The sequence below is a fragment of the Podarcis erhardii genome (genome assembly GCF_964252035.2).
Source record: "Podarcis erhardii genome assembly, chromosome: 14".
Lineage (NCBI taxonomy): Eukaryota > Metazoa > Chordata > Lepidosauria > Squamata > Lacertidae > Podarcis > Podarcis erhardii.
This window is the reverse complement of record NC_138503.1, coordinates 16778830-16801564: the sequence shown is the minus strand read 5'-3', so window position 1 is coordinate 16801564 and position 22735 is coordinate 16778830. Positions and strand designations below refer to the sequence as shown.

Genomic DNA, 22735 nt, shown 5'->3' with positions numbered 1-22735 from the left:
CACTGGAAAAACAGCAATTAAAAAACAATTAAACACTGAGAGAATTAAAACTATATACAGTCGTACCTTAGTTGATGAACGCCTTGCGAATCAAACGTGAGTGTTCCGGTTTGCTCCTGCAGCCAATCAGAAGCCGCGCCTTAGTTTCTGAACGTTTCGGAAGTCGAACAGCCTTCCGGAACGGATTCTGTTTGACTTCCGAGGTATGACTGTACAGTGGAGCCTCGGTTCCCAAATGTCTCCGCTGTCGTATGTTTCGGTTCTTGAACGCTGAAACCCAGAAGTAAATGCTTCCATTTTTTAACCTTTTTCGGAACCCGAATGTGACGCAGCTTCTGCTGAGTGCAAGAAGCTTTTGCAACCAATAGGAAGCCACGCTTCAGTTTTCTAACATTTCAGAAGCCTAACGGGCTTCCGGAACAGATTTTGTTCAGTAACCGAGGTACCACTGTACATACATATATAAAATCTGTTTAAAACATACAAATAATTACAATACGAAACAGCCCAGCATCAGCCCTTTCATTAAAAGCAGTTGGTTCCCAAAAGCCAGGTGGAACAAGAAGGTATTCACCTGCTGGAGGAGGGACAGCAAGGAGGAAGCCAGTCTAGCTTCTCTAGGGAGGGAGTTCCAGAGCCTGGGAGCAGTCACCAAGAAGGCCCTTTCCTGTGAGGGCGGTGGGACAGAGAGAAGGGCTTTCCCCTGAAGATCTCACAACCAGGGCAGGTTCATATGAGGGAATCTGTTGTGAACCACCCTGGGATCGTCGGATGAAGGGTACCACTGTACAAAGTACAGTAGTACCTCTGGTTAAGAACTTAATTCGTTCTGGAGGTCCGTTCTTAACCTGAAGACCACTTTAGCTAATGGGGCCTCCTGCTGCCGCCGCACCACTGCTGCCCAATTTCTGTTCTCATCATGAAGCAAAGTTCTTAACCTGGGGTACTATTTCTGGGTTAACGGAGTCTGTAACCTGAAGCGTCTGTAACCTGAAGCATCTGTAACCCGAGGTACCGCTGTAAATACATTTTTTAAAGGTCTCTCGGATAGCTTGGACCTAAGCCATGCAGGGCTTTCTAGGTCATAACTAGCACTTTCAATTGTGCGCGGAAACAGAGTAGTAGCCATTGGAGCTGTCGCAGCAAGGGAGTCCTTATGCTCCCCATTACCAGCCCCGGCCAACAACCTGGCTGCAGCTCCTTGAGCCAGTTGAAGTTTCTGAGCACCTTTCAAAGCCATCCCCACATAGAGCGTGTGGCAGTAGTCCAACTGGGATGCAACTAAGGCATGTGTCACTGTGGTCAAATGAGAAATCTCAAGGAACAGGTGTAGCTGGTGCATTAGCTTCAACTGTGCAAAAGCAATTCTGGCCACCGCAGAAACCTGAGCATCTATGATCAGGGTTGAGTCCAGAAGCACGCCCAAACTCAAGTTATGTATGCATCCCTTTATGTAAATGACCGGGAGTTGTTTCTACTCCTGGAAATATAGACTTTTCTATAATAAATAACCCCAAAATATGTACCAGATAGAGCCCCACTAGTTTCAGGGGGAAGACTCTCTTTGGCAATAACCCACATCAAAGCACATCAACAACATTCTGACCCGTAAAATGGTTTTTAAAATATAAAATTTCTCCAAGAGTGGCAGATTTCTAAAAAGAGTGTAACCAGAATATGTTGCAAATCACGATGACACAGTTTCCCACTGATATGGAGCAAAATTTATAATTTTGCAGTTTACAGAGAATGTGACTAGATAGACCCTGATAAAGGAGGCAGACATTTTTGGCCAAATCACCGCAATAGTTTTATGTTCCAAAAACATTCCATCATCCCTATGCCATATCTTGATGAAAGCATCGTGCCAATTTTTGCTGGATTATGCTAAAACGGTATGATTTATTCCAGTTGCAACATTGGGAGGAAAAAGTTCGAGGACATTAGTGTTTTGGCAATGGCTGGTGGGAAAGGGCAAGAGAGGAGGCAAGCAGGGGCAGGGGTAGCAGAGCTGTACAAGGCAGATATGTATGTGAAAAATGAATATATATGGAGCCATCCCTCATTAATGGAAGCTCTAAGGAACACTTCAATGGGCTTCTGCACATTTTCAAGCTTTTTTTCCATGAGTATATAGTCTAGCATTTTGTGTTTTAAATAGATAAAGTCAGTTCCCAAGGTTGTCACACCCTACTGCAGCCCTTGCCAACAACCTGGGGCCCTACAGATTCGGTGCACTAAATTCCCATCAGCCCTAGACATCATAGCTGCACTGCTGGCTGGGACTAACAGGAGCTGTAATTGACCAAATCTGAAGGGCGCCAGGTTGGCAAAAGATGCTTTATACAGTTGATTGTGAAATCTGTGTATAAGAGAAAGAGAATATCGTTTGGCAGACGGAGGAAGGAGATGCAGGCTTTCTATACAAAAAAACCACTCAAAGGTTACAACATACCTTATGAGAAAAATTCAAATTCAAAACTGCTTTGGATCCCTTATAACGCATAGAATACAAAACCCAAATAATATTAAAACACAATGAAAAACAAATGTTTCTATTCAAAATCTGATATCAGATCAGCAGTAAGCTTCCCAAAGTTCACTGGTTGGCTTTTAATTCCGCTTGGGGGAAAAAATTCACCACTTACAGATGGTTTACATTTAGAAGACTATTTAATATACACATGCACCTCGGGCAAAGATGTTTGGCATCTCTCCCTGAACCAAACTGCCAACTGCATGGCATTTGTTTGTTCCAATGGCCTAGTTTCTTTCTTTCTTTCTTTTTTTAAGGAATTAAATTGTGTTAAAAGCTGAACCTATCAAACCACAGAGCCTTGGAGCTGGTTCACAAAATTTAAAAAGACAAGCATCAGGTGTGGCACCCAAAGCCATCTACAGTTACTTTTGCACTTAGGTGGAGATTGTGATGTGTGAATTAGCCCATCCACAACTGTGGCTGCTGCAAAATCAGCAACAATTTTTGCACAAAAGAACCAGCCCTAGGAATTGCTTCTACACAACCACATTTAAGTGTTTTCTTCACCTCTCTGGGCATGTTTGTGCACAATACTAAAGCATGGTTTAGCTCACAAGACCACGCAAAACACTGAGTTCGCATGCTGCCCTCCGCTGCCTGCCCAAGAAGAAGCCTGCTGAGTTTAGTTTTGCTTTCAAAGAATCTCAGCTTAGTACAAATAGGGTCCCCTGCCTCTTACCACCCGAGCAACTTCTGCTTTACTTGAAGCTTGTGGCAAATTTACCAAAAGATGGAGAATAAAATCCCCTGACAATTACTGAAAATTATTTACCGATATTTAAAATGCTAGCTGATGTATAAAAATTACATTTGTCATGGGCATTACTGAATGAAGTGTAGCTGTAGGTATGATATTTTGCAGGAGTGTATCTTTAAACAATCTTCCTATCCAATGAAAAACACTGTGTCTTTGTAGCTGAAACGGGCACCTTTCAAGTCTAGTCTAGAGATGTGGAAGATTGAGATGTTAGAATTTTGAACTATAACACTGACAACTGCAGATAGGAGATACCATTTTAAAAATACCTCCACTCCCCTATGCAAAACACACAAACACACAAAATTTAACCCACCCTCTTCTCCCTGATGCTTTTTACATAGGGAAGCATTCAAAAAATGTGATTTCCCACCTGTAATATGAAGTGGTACAGTAGTTTCTTCCTCACTGTGCTGGTTGAGCAATTTCAGACATTGATCACAACAGGACTAAGAACAGATACAGGCTTCAAGTACCACAGGCCCCTAAGCAACCTTCTAGCATGTGTGTGTGTGAATCAAATTCATCTTACCACAAAGCTCTCAATAAAAATCATACCAACCGTAAGATAAATTGGGGGTTAATTTCACCTAAGCAAGTGATGTCTATATTTGGGTGATGTATATTTTTGAGAGCTTCCATGGTGTGGTGCTAGCAACCCCTTTTAAAGCAACTAAACCTGCAGTCCTACACACACTCACTGGGAGCAAGTCCAATTGCATTCAGTACGGCAAGGTAAACATGTGCAGGCCTGCAATGTAAAATTAAGGCTCAGCCTTTAAAAACTTGGCATTTTGGAGAATCAAGTATGAAGAATCTGTCATTTATCAGGTTTTACAAAACTAAGTTACAGATCTAAGCCATCATGGAAACTAAACATACAAGAAATCAGGACACAGGAAATTTATTTAAAAAGGCAAGAAAAGTTATCCCAAAATGCTTAATCAAAACCAGTTTTGATAAAACAGAGCTCTGCCGATATTCGTCATTTTACCAACGTTGATGAAAAGAAATGAATATCACATGGCTTCTGAGGCAGCATTTTAAAATCAAATGAGTTAGGGAAAGACATCTGGAAGGGATTTTAAGTTTCCATGGTAAACAAAGATTTGGAGGGGAAATTTAGTTTCCCACATCTTTTAGGAGATAAATATCTATTTCTGGAAATATGTAATATTAATGTTGGTCACAAAAAACACAGCATATTTTAAATATGTTAAGAACTGATATCTATTTGAATGCCACCACCAGTGCATGTGCTAAAATCTAACCAAATTTAGAAAACTCTCCAATTCCTCTGTGGTTAATGACTATACAGAACTTCTCAGGCACTGGGTGTTGTTCACAGTGCAAAAATGAAAACACACACATCACAGGATACTGAAGAGTCAAATAGCTGAGCAACTGACAAAGTTACCAAGACAAAACTATTATTCCCTCTTTATGCATACGAATGATATCCACTTTTCTGAGTTCAAAGGTTCAGAAGAATAGGTCTGGGTATATTCTTGCTTTAAGAAAGACTCAGACTAAGGAGAACAGCCATACAAAGTTGCCTTATATGGAGCCAAAAAACTGGTCCATCTAGTTCAGCACTGTCATTTCTGGCTAGCGTTGGTTCTCCTCAAGAGTCACAGCCCAGCTGCTAAAGATCCTTTTAAACGGACAGGTGCTGAACATGGGGTTTTCTGCATGCCTTGCTTAGTGGTAAAGCACAAGATTTGCAAGGCAAAGATCCCACATCCAATAACTGATGGCAGTTGGTGAAACAGAATTAGCATACCCAAGAATATGTTACAGATAGGTAGCCGTGTTCGTCTGCCATAGTCAAAACAAAAAATTCCTTCCAGTAGCACCTTAAAGACCAACTAAGTTATTTCTAGGTATGAGCTTTCGTGTGCATGCATCGTATCTGAAGAAGTGTGCATGCACACGAAAGCTCATACCTAGAACTAACTTAGTTGGTCTTTAAGGTGCTACTGGAAGGAATTTTTTGTTCCAAGAATATGTTGTTGGACACCAACATGACCAAGCGTCAAGGATGATGAGAGCTTAAGTATCTGGAGGGCAGCAACTTGGAGAAAGCTGGGCTGGATGATCCAATGCTGTGATCATGACAGGTGTGATCCAATGGTGTGATCATTCTATTCCAATTACTGGTGTCCTTTGCTAATATTGGCATCAAACTGCTGCCATATTGGCATCAAACTTACTTCATATTGTCATTTCCTTTATGTTGTCTTTTAACTAGATGGATTTTATTATTTTATTATTTTTGAGTCCCTGTAAACTATACTATGGGGAGCTGTTCTGGTAAAGGTAAAGGGACCCCTGACCAGGGTGCAGTCATGGCCGACTCTGGGGTCGCAGTGCTCATCTCGCTCTGTACAGCTTCCGGGTCATGTGGCCAGCATGACTAAGCCGCTTCTGGCAAACCAGAGCAGCACACGGAAACACCGTTTACATTCCCGCCAGAGTGGTACCTATTTATCTACTTGCACTTGACATGCTTTCAAACTGCTAGGTGGGCAGGTGCTGGGACTGAACAACAGGAGCTCACCCGGTTGCGGGGATTCGAACTGCCAATCTTCTGATCGGCAAGCCCAAGGCTCTGTGGTTTAGAGCACAGCGCCACCCGCATCCCTAAAGGGGGGGGGTACAGGAATTTAATAAATAAAAGTATTTTCAAATGCAGCCTTCAGAAATAAGGATGTTGCCCATCACTGGTGCAATGGCTAGCATGTTTCAAGAAATGCATCTTTTATATATGATAGCACTGAAGCACAAAATGAAAACAATTAAAAGTATGCTCACCCAGCACGTTCCCTGAAGGCACCTCGTGTAGTTCCTCAAGTCCTCTCCCCATCAATAGGTAGAGATCTTCTAAAGTGCAGCAAGTCAAATGAGGCACTGACGGCAGGTTATCAGCAGCAGAACATCCTACAGGAAGCTGTGGCCAAATTGAAATGTAAGTAATTTAATTTTATAATGTACGTTCTTTAACTGCTGATTTGATTTATATCTTGATTAGCTAGGGCTGACTCGTCTTCCAACTCTGAATTTCAGCAATAATTCTTATGTGTATTTTATTATATGTTCACCACTTGGAGGTTTTCACTATTAAGTGTATACAAATCCCACATAAACAAGGAAATAAACATGGGGAAGGAGAGAAAATAGAGCCACTCAGCAATGGATACTGTTCTAGAAAAAAAAGTTCTCGACACATTTTTCTGAAAAAAACAAAAAGGCAACATTAAGAATAAACAAGAGCACTTTCTTCCTTTACATTCTAAGCTGCAAGAGAAAGCTTGATTACAAGGTTCTCAGAAGTAAAGAAAATGGAATACCACAAATCCCCCAGTTATTATTATTTCCCCCAAACAGGCAATGCCAAGCTAAATTATAGGAAACTTTCCTGCTAATGCCCAAGACAAAAGGAGAGTGTGGATGGTAGGGTTTATGTTTGCTCCAAACAGACCCAAATAAGAGCCAAATGAGACAGAAGTTGGGATTCCACGTGTGCAAAAAACCTTGAGTGATCAGCAGCTGAAGGCACAGGGCCAGATCTGTTTCCATCCACCAACCCACCACCCCAAGTGCCAAAAGTTGTCCATCTCTGGGTGGGGTAGGAGACTGAACTTTTCAAAAGCACACTTTGTGAGATAAGGAAAAGGGGCTTACCTTGTGCAACGACTCAGCAGGATCATATTTTGGTCCAAGAACGAAGAGCTTTTGTCCCCTTCTCACAACTCCACTGAACACCCTTGCAAAAGCCACAAAGGCGTCCTTATTTTCGGCTTCCCGTTTTGCAGCAGCCAGGGTCATCGTCTCCATTTGACTTGTAGGTGGTTGGTCATCGCCTAAGGAAGGGTTGAGGTGCAAACATTCATTTCTCTATTTCTATTCTGCTTCATCTTGCACTCAGGACTGCTTACAGTAACATGCAGCCAATAATGCAACAAACCAAACTTATGCCAATATCCAATCAACTGGATAAAAATGGCAGCATATTTGAATCCAAGTGCCTTTCCTCTGTTCAATCATCTAGTGAGCAGGGGTCAGGAGTGATATGGATCTTCTCTACCCAGCCCAGTGCCACTGCTGGGGTGAAAATCCATGGGTGTTCTGTACTCTTTGTCCCAAATCAGGCTGGGAAGGCTAGAGGCAAAGATTTGGTGGACTGATCTCACCCATAGGCTGATCTGCCATGCTTTACTTCGAATGAGAAAAGCAGCAGCACTTCATCCCCGATCATGAATCAAACACATCCACCGAATCTTCTTCCCTGGCATGCGTTTCATCTCACCTGTCTTTAGAACTTGGTCCACTGTATTTCCTCCATTCGTCTCTTGTGCCAACTCCTGCCCCTGATTTGCTGCTAACTTCTCAGCATGCCGTCGCCTTACAAGATCACGCCTTTGGGCTATTTCGTCTTGTGACAGAGGCCTATGTATCATTTGAAAGAACATTATTTTTTTTCGGGAAAAGCTTTTCTGGACAGCAGATGCCACCTTTGCAGTTTCTCAAGAACAGTTCAGAAAGTATCCTGGCAGTCTTGTAAAACAATATAAATCGGAGCAGTCAAGGAAGACAATTGCCTCGGCTTATGCTGGTGGCATTTCAACAAATTCATCACATCCTCAATTGGAGGAGTATGGCATCTCATTAAAGTGAGCTTCACCACCACCCAGTTGGGATTATATCTTATATCCTTAGCATAGTGACATCATCAGGGAAGTTTTCCTGGCTGCTGTTGGGGTTTCTCTAGTGCAGCAGAAAAAAGGAAGTAGCCTTTCCTCACATTAAAGGATGAGTAATTTAAAAAAAAGGCAAGTCAGATATTCTGGCCAGCTGCTGGCAGGAAATTTATGCAGTAGGGGGCTAAAAATCAACTACCTGGATATCATACCAATGACGAGCTGTTATTATTATACAGCATGAGTCATTAGTTTAATTGCTTTATAAAAACTTATTGGAATTCTGAATTAAAAAAAAGAAAGGGCATGCTTCAGTTTCAACTACAATTAGCCTGTGAAGAAAATAGCTTTTACTTATATAAGGGTAAAAATTAAAAGTGGTTCAGGGACACTTCCTTTTCAATTGTTTAGTAGCCACTGGACTATTCCAAGACTGACTCCAGTTTAAAATTGATTCCACGTGTGTTGGTTGGATCCATGTGTAGATTTATCTTCCCTGCAAACAAAGGCTGCACTTCAAAGCAGCCGCAATAAATGGTTCCCTTCCTCTTCAGAGACCCCACTTTACTTTGTTAATTTCATAAGTAGGTGCTATTCACAATTACTGCCCTGCAGTTCTGACAGGATGTGCTGCTGAACATTGTCCTTGCCCCATAATAGATGGAGCTGCTCAGGGTCAACTTAAACCACCAATGAAGTACAATTCACAGCCAAGGGACTCGGCTGCACTACAATGCACAGAGCCCTTTGATGCAAATTCATGTCGGTATTTATTCAGAAGATCGCACAGAGATCTTTGGGAGCTATAAAAAAAAAAATACATTCATTTGATGACACAATTTGGAAAGTTGTTACTTGACACAGAGGCTGTGTAGCTTACAGATCACTTTAAAAAACATCCTTCGGGGAATAGGAGATTGTAAAAACAAGCGAGTTAAGGGATGAAACACACACACACAAGCCTTTGAGTTGAAGACATGTAAATAAGCTGCTAGCTGAAAAACAAAAGGAAGCAAGAACATGCAGAACTGAATAGGGAAGCAACAATTTCGTGGCAAGTTCTGCTTGAAGAAGTAGGATTTAGGCAGACGAAGGAGAGAACGAGGGGAGGGGGAAAACCTGTTGTGAAATCTTCAGAATAATTCTATTTACTTGTTTTTAGGATTTGTACCCAGCTCTCCAGCCAAACCTCCTCGAGTGGCTTACGAGATTGCTTTTTGTGTCACAATAAAGCCAGCCATAAAACACCACAAAGAAAAGAGCAGAGAACTATAAAAACCGTTTCCAGCAGCGCCTGTCAAGAAGCTCATCTATTTGTCTCTGCTAGAGCAAAGGACCATTTTAGGAGCCATCTCTTGACTTTCTCTCCTTCAAACCAGGCAGGAGTGATGGGCATTGAGTGCCAAAAGTGTAATAGAGGGGTAGGGGGAGAAGGAGGGGGAGGGACAGTCAGACAGACAGACAGACACTACCACCATCCATGAAGACTATAGACCTATTATACTCAGGACAGTATGAACTACCCCCTGCGATGCAGGAATCTCAACTAAAGCATCCACGACATAAGAGATTTTAAAGTACAGTTTGGAAGCCCATCTGCCATGGACTAGAGACCCTCGGGGTCCCTTCCAACTCTATGATTCTAAAGCACTCTCACTGTTGAGAGATAGTGCGCCACTGTCTCCATAGAGCAACAGTAACAGGAGACGGCTTATTGCTTTCATGCCCCGCTTGTGAGCTTCCACAGGGCATATGGTCGGCTGCTGCGGGGAAGATGGAGTCTGGGCCAGATGGACCTTTAGTCTGATCCAGCTGCCTGCTCTTAAAAAAAAGCAGGTCCTAACAACTAAAAGCTTATGATCTTATTGTAGACAGTAAGGAAGACGGTGGGGGGGGGGGTGAGTGGAAGGGAAAGGAAATACAAAGGGCACCAGAGGACAGGTATGCAGAAATACAATTCAGAGGTTGAAGGCTAAAGGGTTAAGCCAAAAGCTTCACTGAGGAGGCATTCAAAGAGGGTGCGCCAATGCCATGCTGAGAAGTTCCTGGCATAAAAGGGGGGAAAGAGAGCATTTGAATTGCCCAAGCTCTTTGGAGTTGCAGGGAAAAGTTTTCTATACAATATAGAGTACTGCCAGACAAAGCCAACTCAGAGCGCCTCTGCCTCCTGCAGCCATGTCTTAGCAAGCAGGTAACTTTTAAAGACGGCCAAGAACAATGACCCCCTGATCATTAAAAAAAGCATTTAGTGCCAACTATGAGCATGATCCTGCCAAAGGTAAGCACTTGGAATCCCACTAATTTCAACTGATGAGAGAATTAGACACGTGCTTAAGTCACCCAATGAAATCAAGCAGATGGAGGGGGGGGAAGAAACTTTGAGGTGTATGGGGGGGAAATCAAGCTGTTATTAAAATAAAACCAATTTAGGCAGCTATAGCTGGTTTTTAAAAATGTGACTTGATACACAGTGCAAAAAAGGGAAAAGAATCACAGTATACATATAAAGTAATACTAAAAATACCATATGAAGTATACTTCTAAAAACTTTCTTTTTACTACGTGGATTATTAACAGTTCACATGATGTAACACTCCAGCTACTCTCTGTAAGAGACATCTGTGAAAAGCCCTCCACATTTAAGGATGTAAATCCCGCTTAAATCAAGGGTGGCTAATCTGTGGCCCTCTGGATGCTATAGGACTACAACTCCCATCACTCTGACCATCTGCCATGCTGGCTTGGGCTGATGGAAGCTGGAGTCCAACAATATCTGGAGGTCCACAGGCTCCCAGCCCCTGTTTCAAGATGCCAAGTGACACTCGTCATGGCTATCTACTAAAGTGATCTACCTAATGAATCTTCCAGGTGCCAGGCACATCAGTTTGGGCCTGAAAGTGAAGGAAGGAACCTTCCAGAATGTATTATGTGACTGAATATGGGATTCTTAGCTTAACACCAATGAAAGTTCACCAAGTCGTAACTTGAGACTTGCATACCAGCTACCTCTCTATAATCTCTGTCCACATAGAATCATATAATTGTAAAATGCTGGAGAGGTCGCACTGCAATAGGCACATACCTTCACATTTGGTGGCACTGCCCCAAAGTCGAATCCTTCTGGATATTAGTGCTGCAGGAAATTCCCAAAATAACAAAAAAGGTAACAGAAGCAACTCCACAACTCGCCCTATTAAATATCTTCCAGGACAACAACACACACTACAAGGAACTCATAAGTCACTTACTTTCAACAGCTAGAAATATCATAATAGTCACTGGGAGGACCTATCAGGAATGAACATAGACCACAGGTACCAAAATGTATGGGAAACCGCCATACAGTGGTGCCCCAAAAGACGAATGCCTCGCAAGACGGAAAACTCGCTAGACGAAAGAGTTTTCTGTTTTGGAGGTGCTTCGCAAAACGAATTTCCTATGGGCTTGCTTCGCAAGACGAAAATGTCTTGCGAGTTCCTGCGGGGGTTTTTTCCTTTCCCCCCCTTTTTCTAAGCCGATAAGCCGATAAGCCGCTAAAAGACGCTAAACCGCTAATAGCGCTAATCCGCTAAGCCGTCAATGGGCTTGCTTCGCAAGACGAAAAAACCGCTAGACGAACAGACTCGCGGAACGGATTCTTTTCGTCTTGCGAGGCACCACTGTACTAGAAAAGTTAATCAACAAACTCAAACCAGCACAAGGACAAGCTACCGAAGATGTCTTCACCTCAGTGTGGTTCCCCTTTATTACATGCACAGGACAATGACCTGTCCCCTGTAAGAACATAAAAATCAATATAGCTAACCTGACCCAACAACCTAGCCCACCTCGCTCACACAAATAAGCCACACCACAATCAACTAAACACAACCAACCAAGCTCAGGAACACCTAGCCTCTCGCAATATCAATAAAAAATAATTAAATAAACAAATAAAAGACCTACCCATGTAATGCTGACACAACTCGCCCACACTAAGAATAGACAATAGATTGAAAGAATAGTATCCCCATCCCACTCCACATTGCCCCAACTGCAAGATGTCTATGGCAAAAATGTCTCTCACCAAACGTAAACTGTGAAAAAGGCTATGAGCTGAAAGTGGAGACAATAGATGCATTAATCCGTTTGCTTTTTAACATAAAAACCCTAATTTTAAAAAATCATAGAATTGTAGAATTGAAAGGGACCCTGAGGATCATCTAGTCCAACCCCCTGCAAAGCAGGAATATGCATTTGTCCCATACAGGGATCAAACCTGCAACCTTGGAGTTATCAGCATCACGCTCTAACCAACTGAACTATCCAAGCTCACATACCAGTTGCAATCAAGTTTTGTGCCCTATGCCTTCACTGTGGCATTTTAGAAGGGTGACAACAAGAAACAGGGTATCTACTCCAGTGGCTCCCAAGCCTTTGGAACAAAGCACTTCAATAATATGAGGAGTCCATCTCTGTCAATTACAGTGGTGCCTCGCAAGACGAAATTAATTCGTTCCACAAGTTTTTTCGTCTTGTGATTTTTTCGTCTTGCAAAGCACGGACTTTGGACAAGCTTCAAAAATCACCAAAGTCTTCAAAAACCTCAAAAAAGGCTACCACACCGCGTGCTATGAGTTGCTCCTCGAAGTGAATGCACAGTTTTAAGAAAAAGGAAACAAACTTGCAAGACAAAGGAAACAAACTTGCAAGACGTTTTCGTCTTGCAAAGCAAGCCCATAGGGAAATCCGTCTTGCGAAGCAACTCAAAAAACGAAAAACCCTTTCGTTTTGCGAGATTTTCGTCTTCCGAGGCATTCGTCTTGCGAGGTACCACTGTACCTGTATCTGCTGCAAAGAACTTTTATTTCAGCAGGTGTTGGGTTGAAAATATTTGAACACACACAGAAACAGTACATTCAAACGTACCCATGAAATGATCCTGTGTCTTGACAACACTTCATCTTCCACAGAAAGAATTAAAACTACATAAACATAGAACGATCAAGGGATTTAAAATACTTTTTAGTGCTGCAATCCACCCCCACTGCTTGCTACCTCATGATCATGAACCCAGGAAGACTCAACCTAATTTCACTCTTATAAACTTCTGTTGCCAATTTTCAGAGGTACAGTAGAAGCAAAATCTATGCCTGTCACTATAAAAATTGAAGTCCACTTACAGACAGCTGAATACCACCATCTAGTGGTCTAAATACCCAGTGCTGCTTCAAGCCAAAAATTACTGTGTCTCTTAAATTAGGGTGCAAAATAATAATAATACTCAAGCCCATAAGAGTTCCTAATACTGACCACGGCACTCCATCTAACTGGATACAGTTCAGTCACTTTCAGAGCCCCAATGGCACAAGTAGCAATCTGGAGTGCTCACTGGTGGAACGGTCCAAGCTTATCTAACCAATGTTTACAGCAAGCCATGTTTGGAAGATGAGGCATGCAGAGACATCAAGTTGTGGCCTTTGCAGTTTTTCCACTGTCATCACTTCTTTACCCAACTGAGTTCAAGAGACTCCTCCTCTGCAGAAAGCAACAATTACACTGGAAAATCCTGCATTCACATACTATTTAACAATTGCATGAGGAGATTCTGTATTTACTTGCATGAAGTATGTTTTATTGCAATCACTGAGTTCTATCTAGGAGAGGTATGAAGGTGAAGGAGAAAAAAAGAGAGGAACAACTTCTGAAGTTTACATGGAAACAGAAAGTGGTCAAAAAGCTTACAAAAGCTCCTGGAAGAATCCATAGCTTCTCCACATACAACAAAAACAAATTAAAATTAACTTGTATCATTTGAGCAAGATATAGAGATACCAATTTAAGTTTGTAATTCACTTAGATACAATGTCCGTATGTTGACCGTAACTGTTAACTCTTTGACAAAGCATTTATTCTTTAAACCACAAATAATACGTTGAACAAGTCTGCATTTACCAATGCTTTCTTGAGAACAGCTGACTTAGTTTCAGATAAGGGCAAATAATTTTACCAGGCGCAGATCAGAAGCAATCTAGACTTGTATACTGTGAATTAGCGTCTAATGCCATTGAGCAGGAGGAGTTCAAATGGCATCATTTTTCTCACCTTGGCTTGTTCTGTGGCAATGTCTTAGCATCCACTGCAAACATTTTGGAAACAAAGACAATGACTGGGGCAGTTTCTTCACTGCTGCATTTCATAAACGCTAAGCAAACATAAAACGAGAGAGTTACATGTTTTCCCATGGTCTGATGAGAAAGTCTCTGGCTTTATATTTTATTTGTTAAATAACAAATTAGTGAGTGAATCAAGGAGGGAAAATTGTATGAGATTTCAGCCTGTGCTTCTGAGCCAACTTGCAGCATGGATGCAGAAAGCTGAATTCTGCCCAGATTGAAAACCAAAACATCTTTTAGGACATTTAGTTTTTCAATTAGGAGACACCAGGGTTTATGGACTTTTTAAAAATGAGACTCATCTGAACAGGACTTAAGCCACAATTTGCCAAAATTTACTTACCGTCTTTCAGGTCTTGAGTTTCTTGCGGTAGAGAATCAAATGTTTTCGCTCCAACGCACAACAGTTTTTCCACTCTCTCAGCTGTGATATCAAGAGGACTAGGGAGTTTATTACAGACCATGGCTGAAAGCATGGTGCTAAGGATATACACATTTAGAAGGGAGGATACAGACAGGAGGCTGTGCAGAAGCTATAGGCTAGTATCCAGTAAAATCAAAATACAGACCTTGCCCAAAGCCAAGACTTGCCTGATGACGCAAATATGAACCATATCTAAAGCGTTTGAGGGGATGGATCCTTGGAGGCACTAGGAAGCATGGTAAGTAGGAACAGAAGAGCAACTCAAGTCTCTCTGGCAGTGGTTGGATGCTCTTGACTGTAAGCTTAACTCCCTCCACACTGCAAGTTGACTATGAGATGACTGAAGCAGGCAGGAAGCTACTGGGGCTGATGGAGAATACTAGGGGAAGGGCCGTAACTCATAGCCTCTGCTTTGCATACAGAAGGTTCCCAGTCATCCCCCAACATCTCCAGATAGGGTTGGCTATGTCCCCTGTCTGAAACACTGTCAATATAAGCAATACTGAGCTAGATAGACCAATTATTTGACTCGGTATAAGGAACATAGGACGTTGCCTGTATTCAATTCTCCAAACCCCACCTCCCTCTCACAAACTGGTGGACTAATCTCAAGTGCATGAGACAGTATAAGCTTTTAGTAAATGGTAAAAAAGCTATTTCCATAAGGATACAGAGAACGGCCTCCGATATTGGGAGCCACTGGCTGCAAATGGCATTAAGCTGAACCTTCGGATCTGTGTGGCGCATTTCACGGGCACCAATTTTCAATCCCAGGGAGGAGACGATTTTATCAATTTTCTCCTTGTCTCTACAAAGAAAGCATACACCTTGCAATTACAGCACTACATCTAATCATCTTAAAAACAAAAACCACAAAGAAGGCCTTTGGGCAAACCAGCCTGTTTCTGTTGTCACGTAGAAGCTCACCTTCCTTCACTTAGAAATGACCCGGTAATGCAGTTGAGCAACAAGGGCATTTAGCATAAACAACAGATCCCCTGCCTCTTGTGAAAAGTGAAATTCTGAATTGGCATTCCCCGCCTCTGCCATCAAGAAAATGAGACTTGGGGATGCTTTTTGTTTACCTGTTTGTAACTGCTTCATAGAGGCTCCATATGTTTTCCAGCACCAGATGCACAAACAAAGGTTTCTTTCCTTTCAACTGGAAGAAAGTGGTAAGACAAACTTAGGATGCCCTTTATAACAAAGGGGGGAGTTCAATTCAGACAATTACAGGGGTAACACCCACATGTGGACCCATAGGTTGAGGATTCACTATAAGGTCTAACTAAAAGACATTTGTCCTCTGCCTCAGAGCCACTCCCTTTGTTACTTTAACAACTCAGATTTAGCAGGGGTTACCAGGCTGGCCTGGGTATTCCAGCAATGGAATCCGTGTTGGATCAAGGAATTAGAAGAGGGACTCAACCATATAGCCTACCCCCCGCCAAAAAAAGACACCCCCCATAACAGTATCATGCTAGCAATATACCAGATTATCAATAATTGTTTTTTGGATGTTGCTTCTCCATCCTATCATCTACCACAGTTCAGTTGCAACAAGAGCAATCTACCAATCTGTCCTTTCATCCCTGAACTGAAAAATCTTCAAGTACAGCAGCATGCAAGGATTTGCACCCACGTCTCTGTCCAATCGTTTGTCAGCTGTGATCATTCCAATCACCTATTGCAGTGGTAACTACACCCGCCACTACCCTGAGTGCATGTGCAAGCATTGCATCAAACCGTTGCAGCAAATGGCTTGTTCGTCCAAGGAACACATTTTGAACTGGATTGAGTCTTAAAAAGGTAAAGGTAAAGGTACCTCTGACCATTAGGTCCAGTTGCGGACGACTCTGGGGCTGTGGCGCTCTTCTCGCTCTATAGGCCGAGGGAGCCAGTGTTTGTCCGCAGACAGATTCTGGGTCATGTGGCCAGCATGACTAAGCCGCTTCTGGCGAACCAGAGCAAAGCACGGAAACATCGTTTACCTTCCTGTCCGAGCGGTACCTATTTATCTACTTGCACTGGTGTGCTTTTGAACTACTAGGTGGGCAGGAGCTGGGACAGAGCAACGGGAGTTCACCCCATCGTGGGGATTTGAACCGCCAACCTTCTGATCGGCAAGCCCTAGGCTCTGTGGTTTAGACCACAGCACCACCCACGTCCCTACGGATTGAATCTTAGGTTTGCGTAAGTAAGATATAAGCATTGGTAACAAAATCTAAGGTCTAGTCTACAGATGCCGTAAAATGAAGTGGCAGAGATCCAAGGTTGTAAATGTACATTGGTGAGGTATATCGAGAATCATCATAGCAGCTATAATATACTATATATTTGCTTGACCGGGGTGGTCAAGATTAAAAACAAAATTGTTCAGAATCCCAGAAAAGTGGCAATATTGCATACTCAGTTGCTGGCAAGTAACTTTTCTGGTAGGGAAAAAAGAAAATTAAGAGCAAGTTGAACTCACCTGGTCAGTTTTCATGATCTTCTTAGCTTTTGTATTTAGATAATAATCTCCCCACAGAGTTTTCAGCAGTACTGAAGCTTTGATTCCAATCTTTTGGCTATACAGCTTGGCAAAATGCTCGATGCTGGGTAATAAGCAAAAATAATTTGTTACACAAACGTATCAAAACTAAAGCACTTTTCAAAAGAAGGCATCTGCTTCAACCTACATAGCAATCATTTTACATATTTGACAAGCGTAGCTGTATTCTGTCTGCAGACCAGATGCTCACAAAGCATCCTTGCAGTGACAGTGAGAACAATTGGCATGTTTTAAGTCAGATGTCTCAGAACACTCTAGTGAAAGAGCAAACACCAGCACGCATGCCTCAAGTTCCTGACCCCACTGTAGATAGAGGAATTCATACATGAATTGTCATCACTTGATGACAGCAGCACCATCATTACTTGCTTACATGAATGAGCCACCACATAAATTAGGGTTGCCATATTTCAAAAAATGAAATTCCGGACACAACAGTTGTTGAGCTTTTTTGAGCAAAGTTGTTGAGCTTTGCAAAATCTCGGAAGAAAAGGTGATGGGGGGGGGGGCAATTTATAATGAAATTCGCCAAAATCGACACTTCCGACATGGGCTGCCATATGTTCGGATTTCCCCAGACATTCAAATGATTTCCCACCCAGGCGCTGTTTACGAGGACCGAATACCAGCTAAAAATTCCGGACGTATGGCAACCCTAACATAAATAATACCACACCAGATGACAAATCAGACTGAACACTTTTTGTGACCTTTTATCTCAACATATAAATAAGATCAAAACAAGAAAGCGGCAATTCTATACCCAGTAAAGAAGGATTGAGCTCTGTTGAACTCAATGGGGTCTGCTTCTTAACAGACATAGACAGGTATTGATACAGTTGAACCCTAAAATAAGGCAAACACACAGATGAAGGCATTTTCAACAGTGGAATCCACTATTGCATAATGCGATTCCACTGGGACATCAGAAAAGCCCCAGCCCTTGCAGATTTTAAACAGGCTTTAAAGGTCTACCGCTTTACTACACTTTTAACTAACTAACATAAGTGTGTAGTATTTTGGCCATATTTTGATCATTTTATAGTGTGTTCCTTTTAGCTACCAGTTGCTGGGTACTGTTTTAGAAATTTTATGTTGTTTTATAAGATTTTAAATGGCATTCTACTGTATGTTTGACATGTAGCTTGGGAAGAATGTTTTCTTGAAAAGCAGTGCAACAATTAGGTTTTTTAAAAAGAGTATCAGCACAATAGCATGCCATCAGCTATGTTTTGTCAAAACTCTTATTCTAGAAAGCTACAAATAAACTCCAGTTATTTGTAAATGAGTTCCTAATTTGCCTTCCATTTCCAAATCAAAATTAAATGAGTAATTTTACCATCAGCATTTATGCCAACTTCTTAACCAAATCATCTCTGAACAAAGCATCAGCATTCAATTTTGATGCCATTTCTGTTCGGACTATTAAGTTGATCCCTAAGTTTTTCTTTTATTTTTCCAGATTTGTATAGGGTTTACTCCGTAGCTTTTTCTTCTCCCAAAGATAGCCCGCAAGAAGAAGAAGAAGAAGAAGAAGAAGAAGAAGAGGAGGAGGAGGAGGAGGAGGAGGAGGAGGAGTTTGGATTTGATATCCCGCTTTATCACTACCCGAAGGAGTCTCAAAGCGGCTAACATTCTCCTTTCCCTTCCTCCCCCACAACAAACACTCTGTGAGGTGAGTGGGGCTGAGAGACTTCAGAGAAGCGTGACTAGCCCAAGGTCAACCAGTAGCTGCATGTGGAGGAATGGAGACATGAACCCAGTTCCCCAGATTGCGAGTCCACCGCTTTTAACCACTACACCACGCTGGCAGCAGAGGTTTAGGACAAGAGTTTTCTTCTCCTAGATGGGCTACCTTCCCAGGTTCATGAGCCCCACCTGCGCCTCGCTTCCTTCTACAGCACATGCAGAAACCACCTTCTTGACCCTTGGATCCACTATCAGTCTCATCCATTCAATCAACCCTGCTGTTTCCTATACAGTGGTACCTCTAGATGCAAACAGGATCCGTTCGGGAGCCCCGTTCGCATCCTGAAGTGAACGTAACCCGCGTCTGCGTGGGTTGCGATTCGCTGCTTCCGCGCATGACGTTATTTTGAGCGTCTGCGCATGCGGTGAAACCCGGAAGTAACACGCTCCTTTACTTCCGGGTCGCCGCAGAGCGTAACCTGGAAACGCTCAACCTGAAGCACATTTAACAGGTTAGAGCTCAACGTCGAGCCTACCAAGTGGCGATAGCGACGGCGAAGAAGACTTTCTTCACCGCCTCTATTGCATCTGCAGAAAATAGTAGCAGGAGACTTTTTCAGGTGGTTCGTAATTTAACGGAACCACCTTTACCACCGGGGCTTTGTAAAGACCCCAAGATCTCCTGCAACGATTTTGCAAAGTTTTTTGCAGATAAAATCACTCATATTCGGAAGGAGCTAGACACCACCGTGGGAGCAAGGCTGGGGTGGGAGAGTGCTAGAGCTCTGTCTGGTCAAGTTGCATGGAATCGATTTCAATCCATTACCCCCGAGGATGTGGACAGGCTGCTTGGACGCGTGAAACCAACCACCTGTCTCCTGGATCCTTGCCCATCCTGGCTAATAAAAGCAAGCCGGGAAGGGCTGGGCGATGGGCTCTGTGGGGTGGTGAATGCTTCTCTCTGTGAGGGAGCATTCCCAGATCCGCTGAAAGAGGCGGTCATCAAACCGCTTCTTAAAAAACCATCTTTAGACCCGGCCAGTATGGCCAACTATCGCCCAGTCTCAAATCTTCCATTCTTGGGCAAGGTGATTGAGCGCGTGGTTGCTGAACAACTCCAGGCACGCCTGGAGGATACGGACCATTTGGATCCCTTCCAATCGGGATTCAGGCCTCATCATGGGACTGAAACTGCCTTGGTCGCGCTGGTTGATGATCTCCGGCGAGCTAGGGACAAAGGTGAGAGCTGTTTCCTAGTTCTGCTGGATCTCTCAGCGGCCTTTGATACAATCGACCATAACATCCTTCTGGACCGTCTAGAGGGGCTGGGAGCTGGGGGCACTGTTATACAGTGGTTTCGCTCCTTCCTCCTGGGCCGTGTTCAGAAAGTGGTGGTGGGGGATGAGTGTTCAGACCCCTGGGCCCTCACTTGTGGGGTGCCTCAGGGTTCCGTCCTCTCCCCCATGCTTTTTAACATCTATATGAAGCCGCTGGGAGAGATCATCAGGGGGTTTGGACTGGGTGTCCATCAATATGCAGATGATACCCAGCTCTACCTCTCTTTCAAATCAGAACCAGTGAAGGCGGTGAAGGTCCTGTGTGAGTGCCTGGAGGCGGTTGGAGGATGGATGGCGGCTAATGGATTGAGGTTGAATCCTGACAAGACAGAAGTACTGTTTTTGGGGGACAGGGGGCGGGCTGGTGTGGAGGACTCCCTGGTCCTGAATGGGGTAACTGTGCCCCTGAAGGACCAGGTGCGCAGCCTGGGAGTCATTTTGGACTCACAGCTGTCCATGGAGGCGCAGGTCAATTCTGTATCCAGGGCAGCTGTCTACCAACTCCACCTGGTACGCAGGCTGAGACCCTACCTGCCCGCGGACTGTCTCGCCAGAGTGGTGCATGCTCTAGTTATCTCCCGCTTGGACTACTGCAATGCGCTCTACGTGGGGCTACCTTTGAAGGTGACTTGGAAACTACAACTAATCCAGAATGCGGCAGCTAGACTGGTGACTGGGGGCAGCCGCCGAGACCACATAACACCGGTCTTGAAAGACCTACATTGGCTCCCAGTACGTTTCCGAGCACAATTCAAAGTGCTGGTGTTGACCTTTAAAGCCCTAAACGGCCTCGGCCCAGTATACCTGAAGGAGCGTCTCCACCCCCATCGTTCTGCCCGGATGCTGAGGTCCAGCGCCGAGGGCCTTCTGGCGGTTCCCTCATTACGAGAAGCAAAGCTACAGGGAACCAGGCAGAGGGCCTTCTCGGTAGTGGCACCCGCCTTGTGGAACGCCCTCCCATCAGATGTCAAAGCGATAAATAACTACCTGACATTCAGAAGACATCTTAAGGCAGCCCTGTTCAGGGAAGTTTTTAATCTGTGATATTTTAGTTTATTTCTGGTTTTTATGGAAGCCGCCCAGAGTGGCTGGGGAAACCCAGCCAGATGGGCGGGGTACAAATAATAAATTATTATTATTATTATTATTATTATTATTATTATTATTAATAATAATAATATTAACCCGAGGTATGACTGTACACCTGCAAGACAAAAGCTTCTTTCATCCTCTCTTCCCCACCGTGAAAACCCAATAGAACTTGCGACAAGATTTCAATTTCTGGTCATCTACATCCCACTTCTGTGCATATAAGGAGGAGCTGATTAACATTTAATGTTACAACTGCCTTGGCTGTAGCTATCCTGGTGCTACAAAGTCATTTCCTGAAGCAGAAACGTGTGAAGTGAAGATGAATGCTATTAAATGCTCACGGTTCCACACAGGGAGCCTGACAGGCTACAGCTCAAACTGTATTTGCAATTTTAAGCACCCAAGGTAGAAGCAAGCAGCTCCACTGAAATACACATAAGTGTTCACCAGTATGCTTCTGGCAACAACTCAAAATGCAGGTTTTAACTTTTAAGAACTCTTAAAGCAGTCTAGACAGAAGGCATCTGAAGGAATGCTTCCTCTTATGAATTCTGATCTCTTAGAAAGACCACACTGAAGTAGTTCTTGCAACGGAAGCAGACTGGGAATCTTCAGTGCAGCAACACTCTGTAGATGGAACCATCCACTCACCTGTGGATGTATTTATTTTTACTACTGTCTATTAAATGATTAAGCTCTGAAAACTTTTTTTTTCCAGATTTAGTCTGCGCTGCAGTAAGATGTATACAAAGACAAAACTGAAAACTTCATCCACCCTAATGAAAATATATGATCAAATTACTAATAAGCATCTATAAACTCACCCAAATCCCCAGCCGTCAATTGCACTAGCAAATACCACGTTCCCCTGATCGGGCGAAAAGTAAAGATTGGAATCATCAGAAAATTCCAAGCCTGCACTCCAGTCATAAACTTGGTCACCATGTGAAGAATCAGAAGTCAACTGAGTTTCCATTTCTTTCTCCGCCCTTTCTTCAAGAACTTTCGAAGTGAAGAGTGTTGCAGTGATTGCATTCACCTAGAGAGACATTCCAGTTTATTTTCATAATATCCAACCTTCCTGCCCCTAAAAAGGATTTAAAGGCAGCTTACAAGCAGAATTCCTAAAACAAATGTTTATGGCCACCAAAATACCCATTTCAGACAGCAGTTACACTATCAAAATTAAAACAAAGAAACTCATGGGTGGGGTATAAATAAATATAAATATAAATATTATTATTATTATTATTATTATTATTATTATTATTATTTCAGGCAATCATCCCAGATGTTCTCTGGAACCTGAGCTGTTTTTGCCATTTTGCTAAAATCATGAATAAGCTGGTCCTCTGAGCAGTCCCAGAGCTATATATTCCTTCAGAAGATCATATTCCTCATACTTGGGTGTTTTAGCAGGGAACTCAAGAGCACAGCCTCATCTGATGGCCCAGAGCACATGGGAAATATCAGATAGGAAAAGATAAT

General features: G+C 43.0%; 1 protein-coding gene across 1 annotated transcript in view; it reads right to left on the bottom strand.

The window, feature by feature from the left end:
• The window catches only part of EFL1 (elongation factor like GTPase 1), a 70106-nt gene that overhangs the window by 40088 nt on the left and 7283 nt on the right, over window positions 1–22735 (bottom strand). Inside the window, exons 7-15 of the mRNA XM_081838766.1 lie at window positions 22072–22286; window positions 17049–17172; window positions 15661–15737; window positions 15247–15383; window positions 14495–14617; window positions 14081–14180; window positions 7606–7745; window positions 6981–7159; window positions 6111–6246 (exon numbers count right to left, since the gene is read on the bottom strand). Coding sequence (XP_081694892.1) covers window positions 6111–6246; window positions 6981–7159; window positions 7606–7745; window positions 14081–14180; window positions 14495–14617; window positions 15247–15383; window positions 15661–15737; window positions 17049–17172; window positions 22072–22286 — 1231 coding nt within the window. The remainder of the gene's footprint in view (window positions 1–6110; window positions 6247–6980; window positions 7160–7605; window positions 7746–14080; window positions 14181–14494; window positions 14618–15246; window positions 15384–15660; window positions 15738–17048; window positions 17173–22071; window positions 22287–22735) is intronic.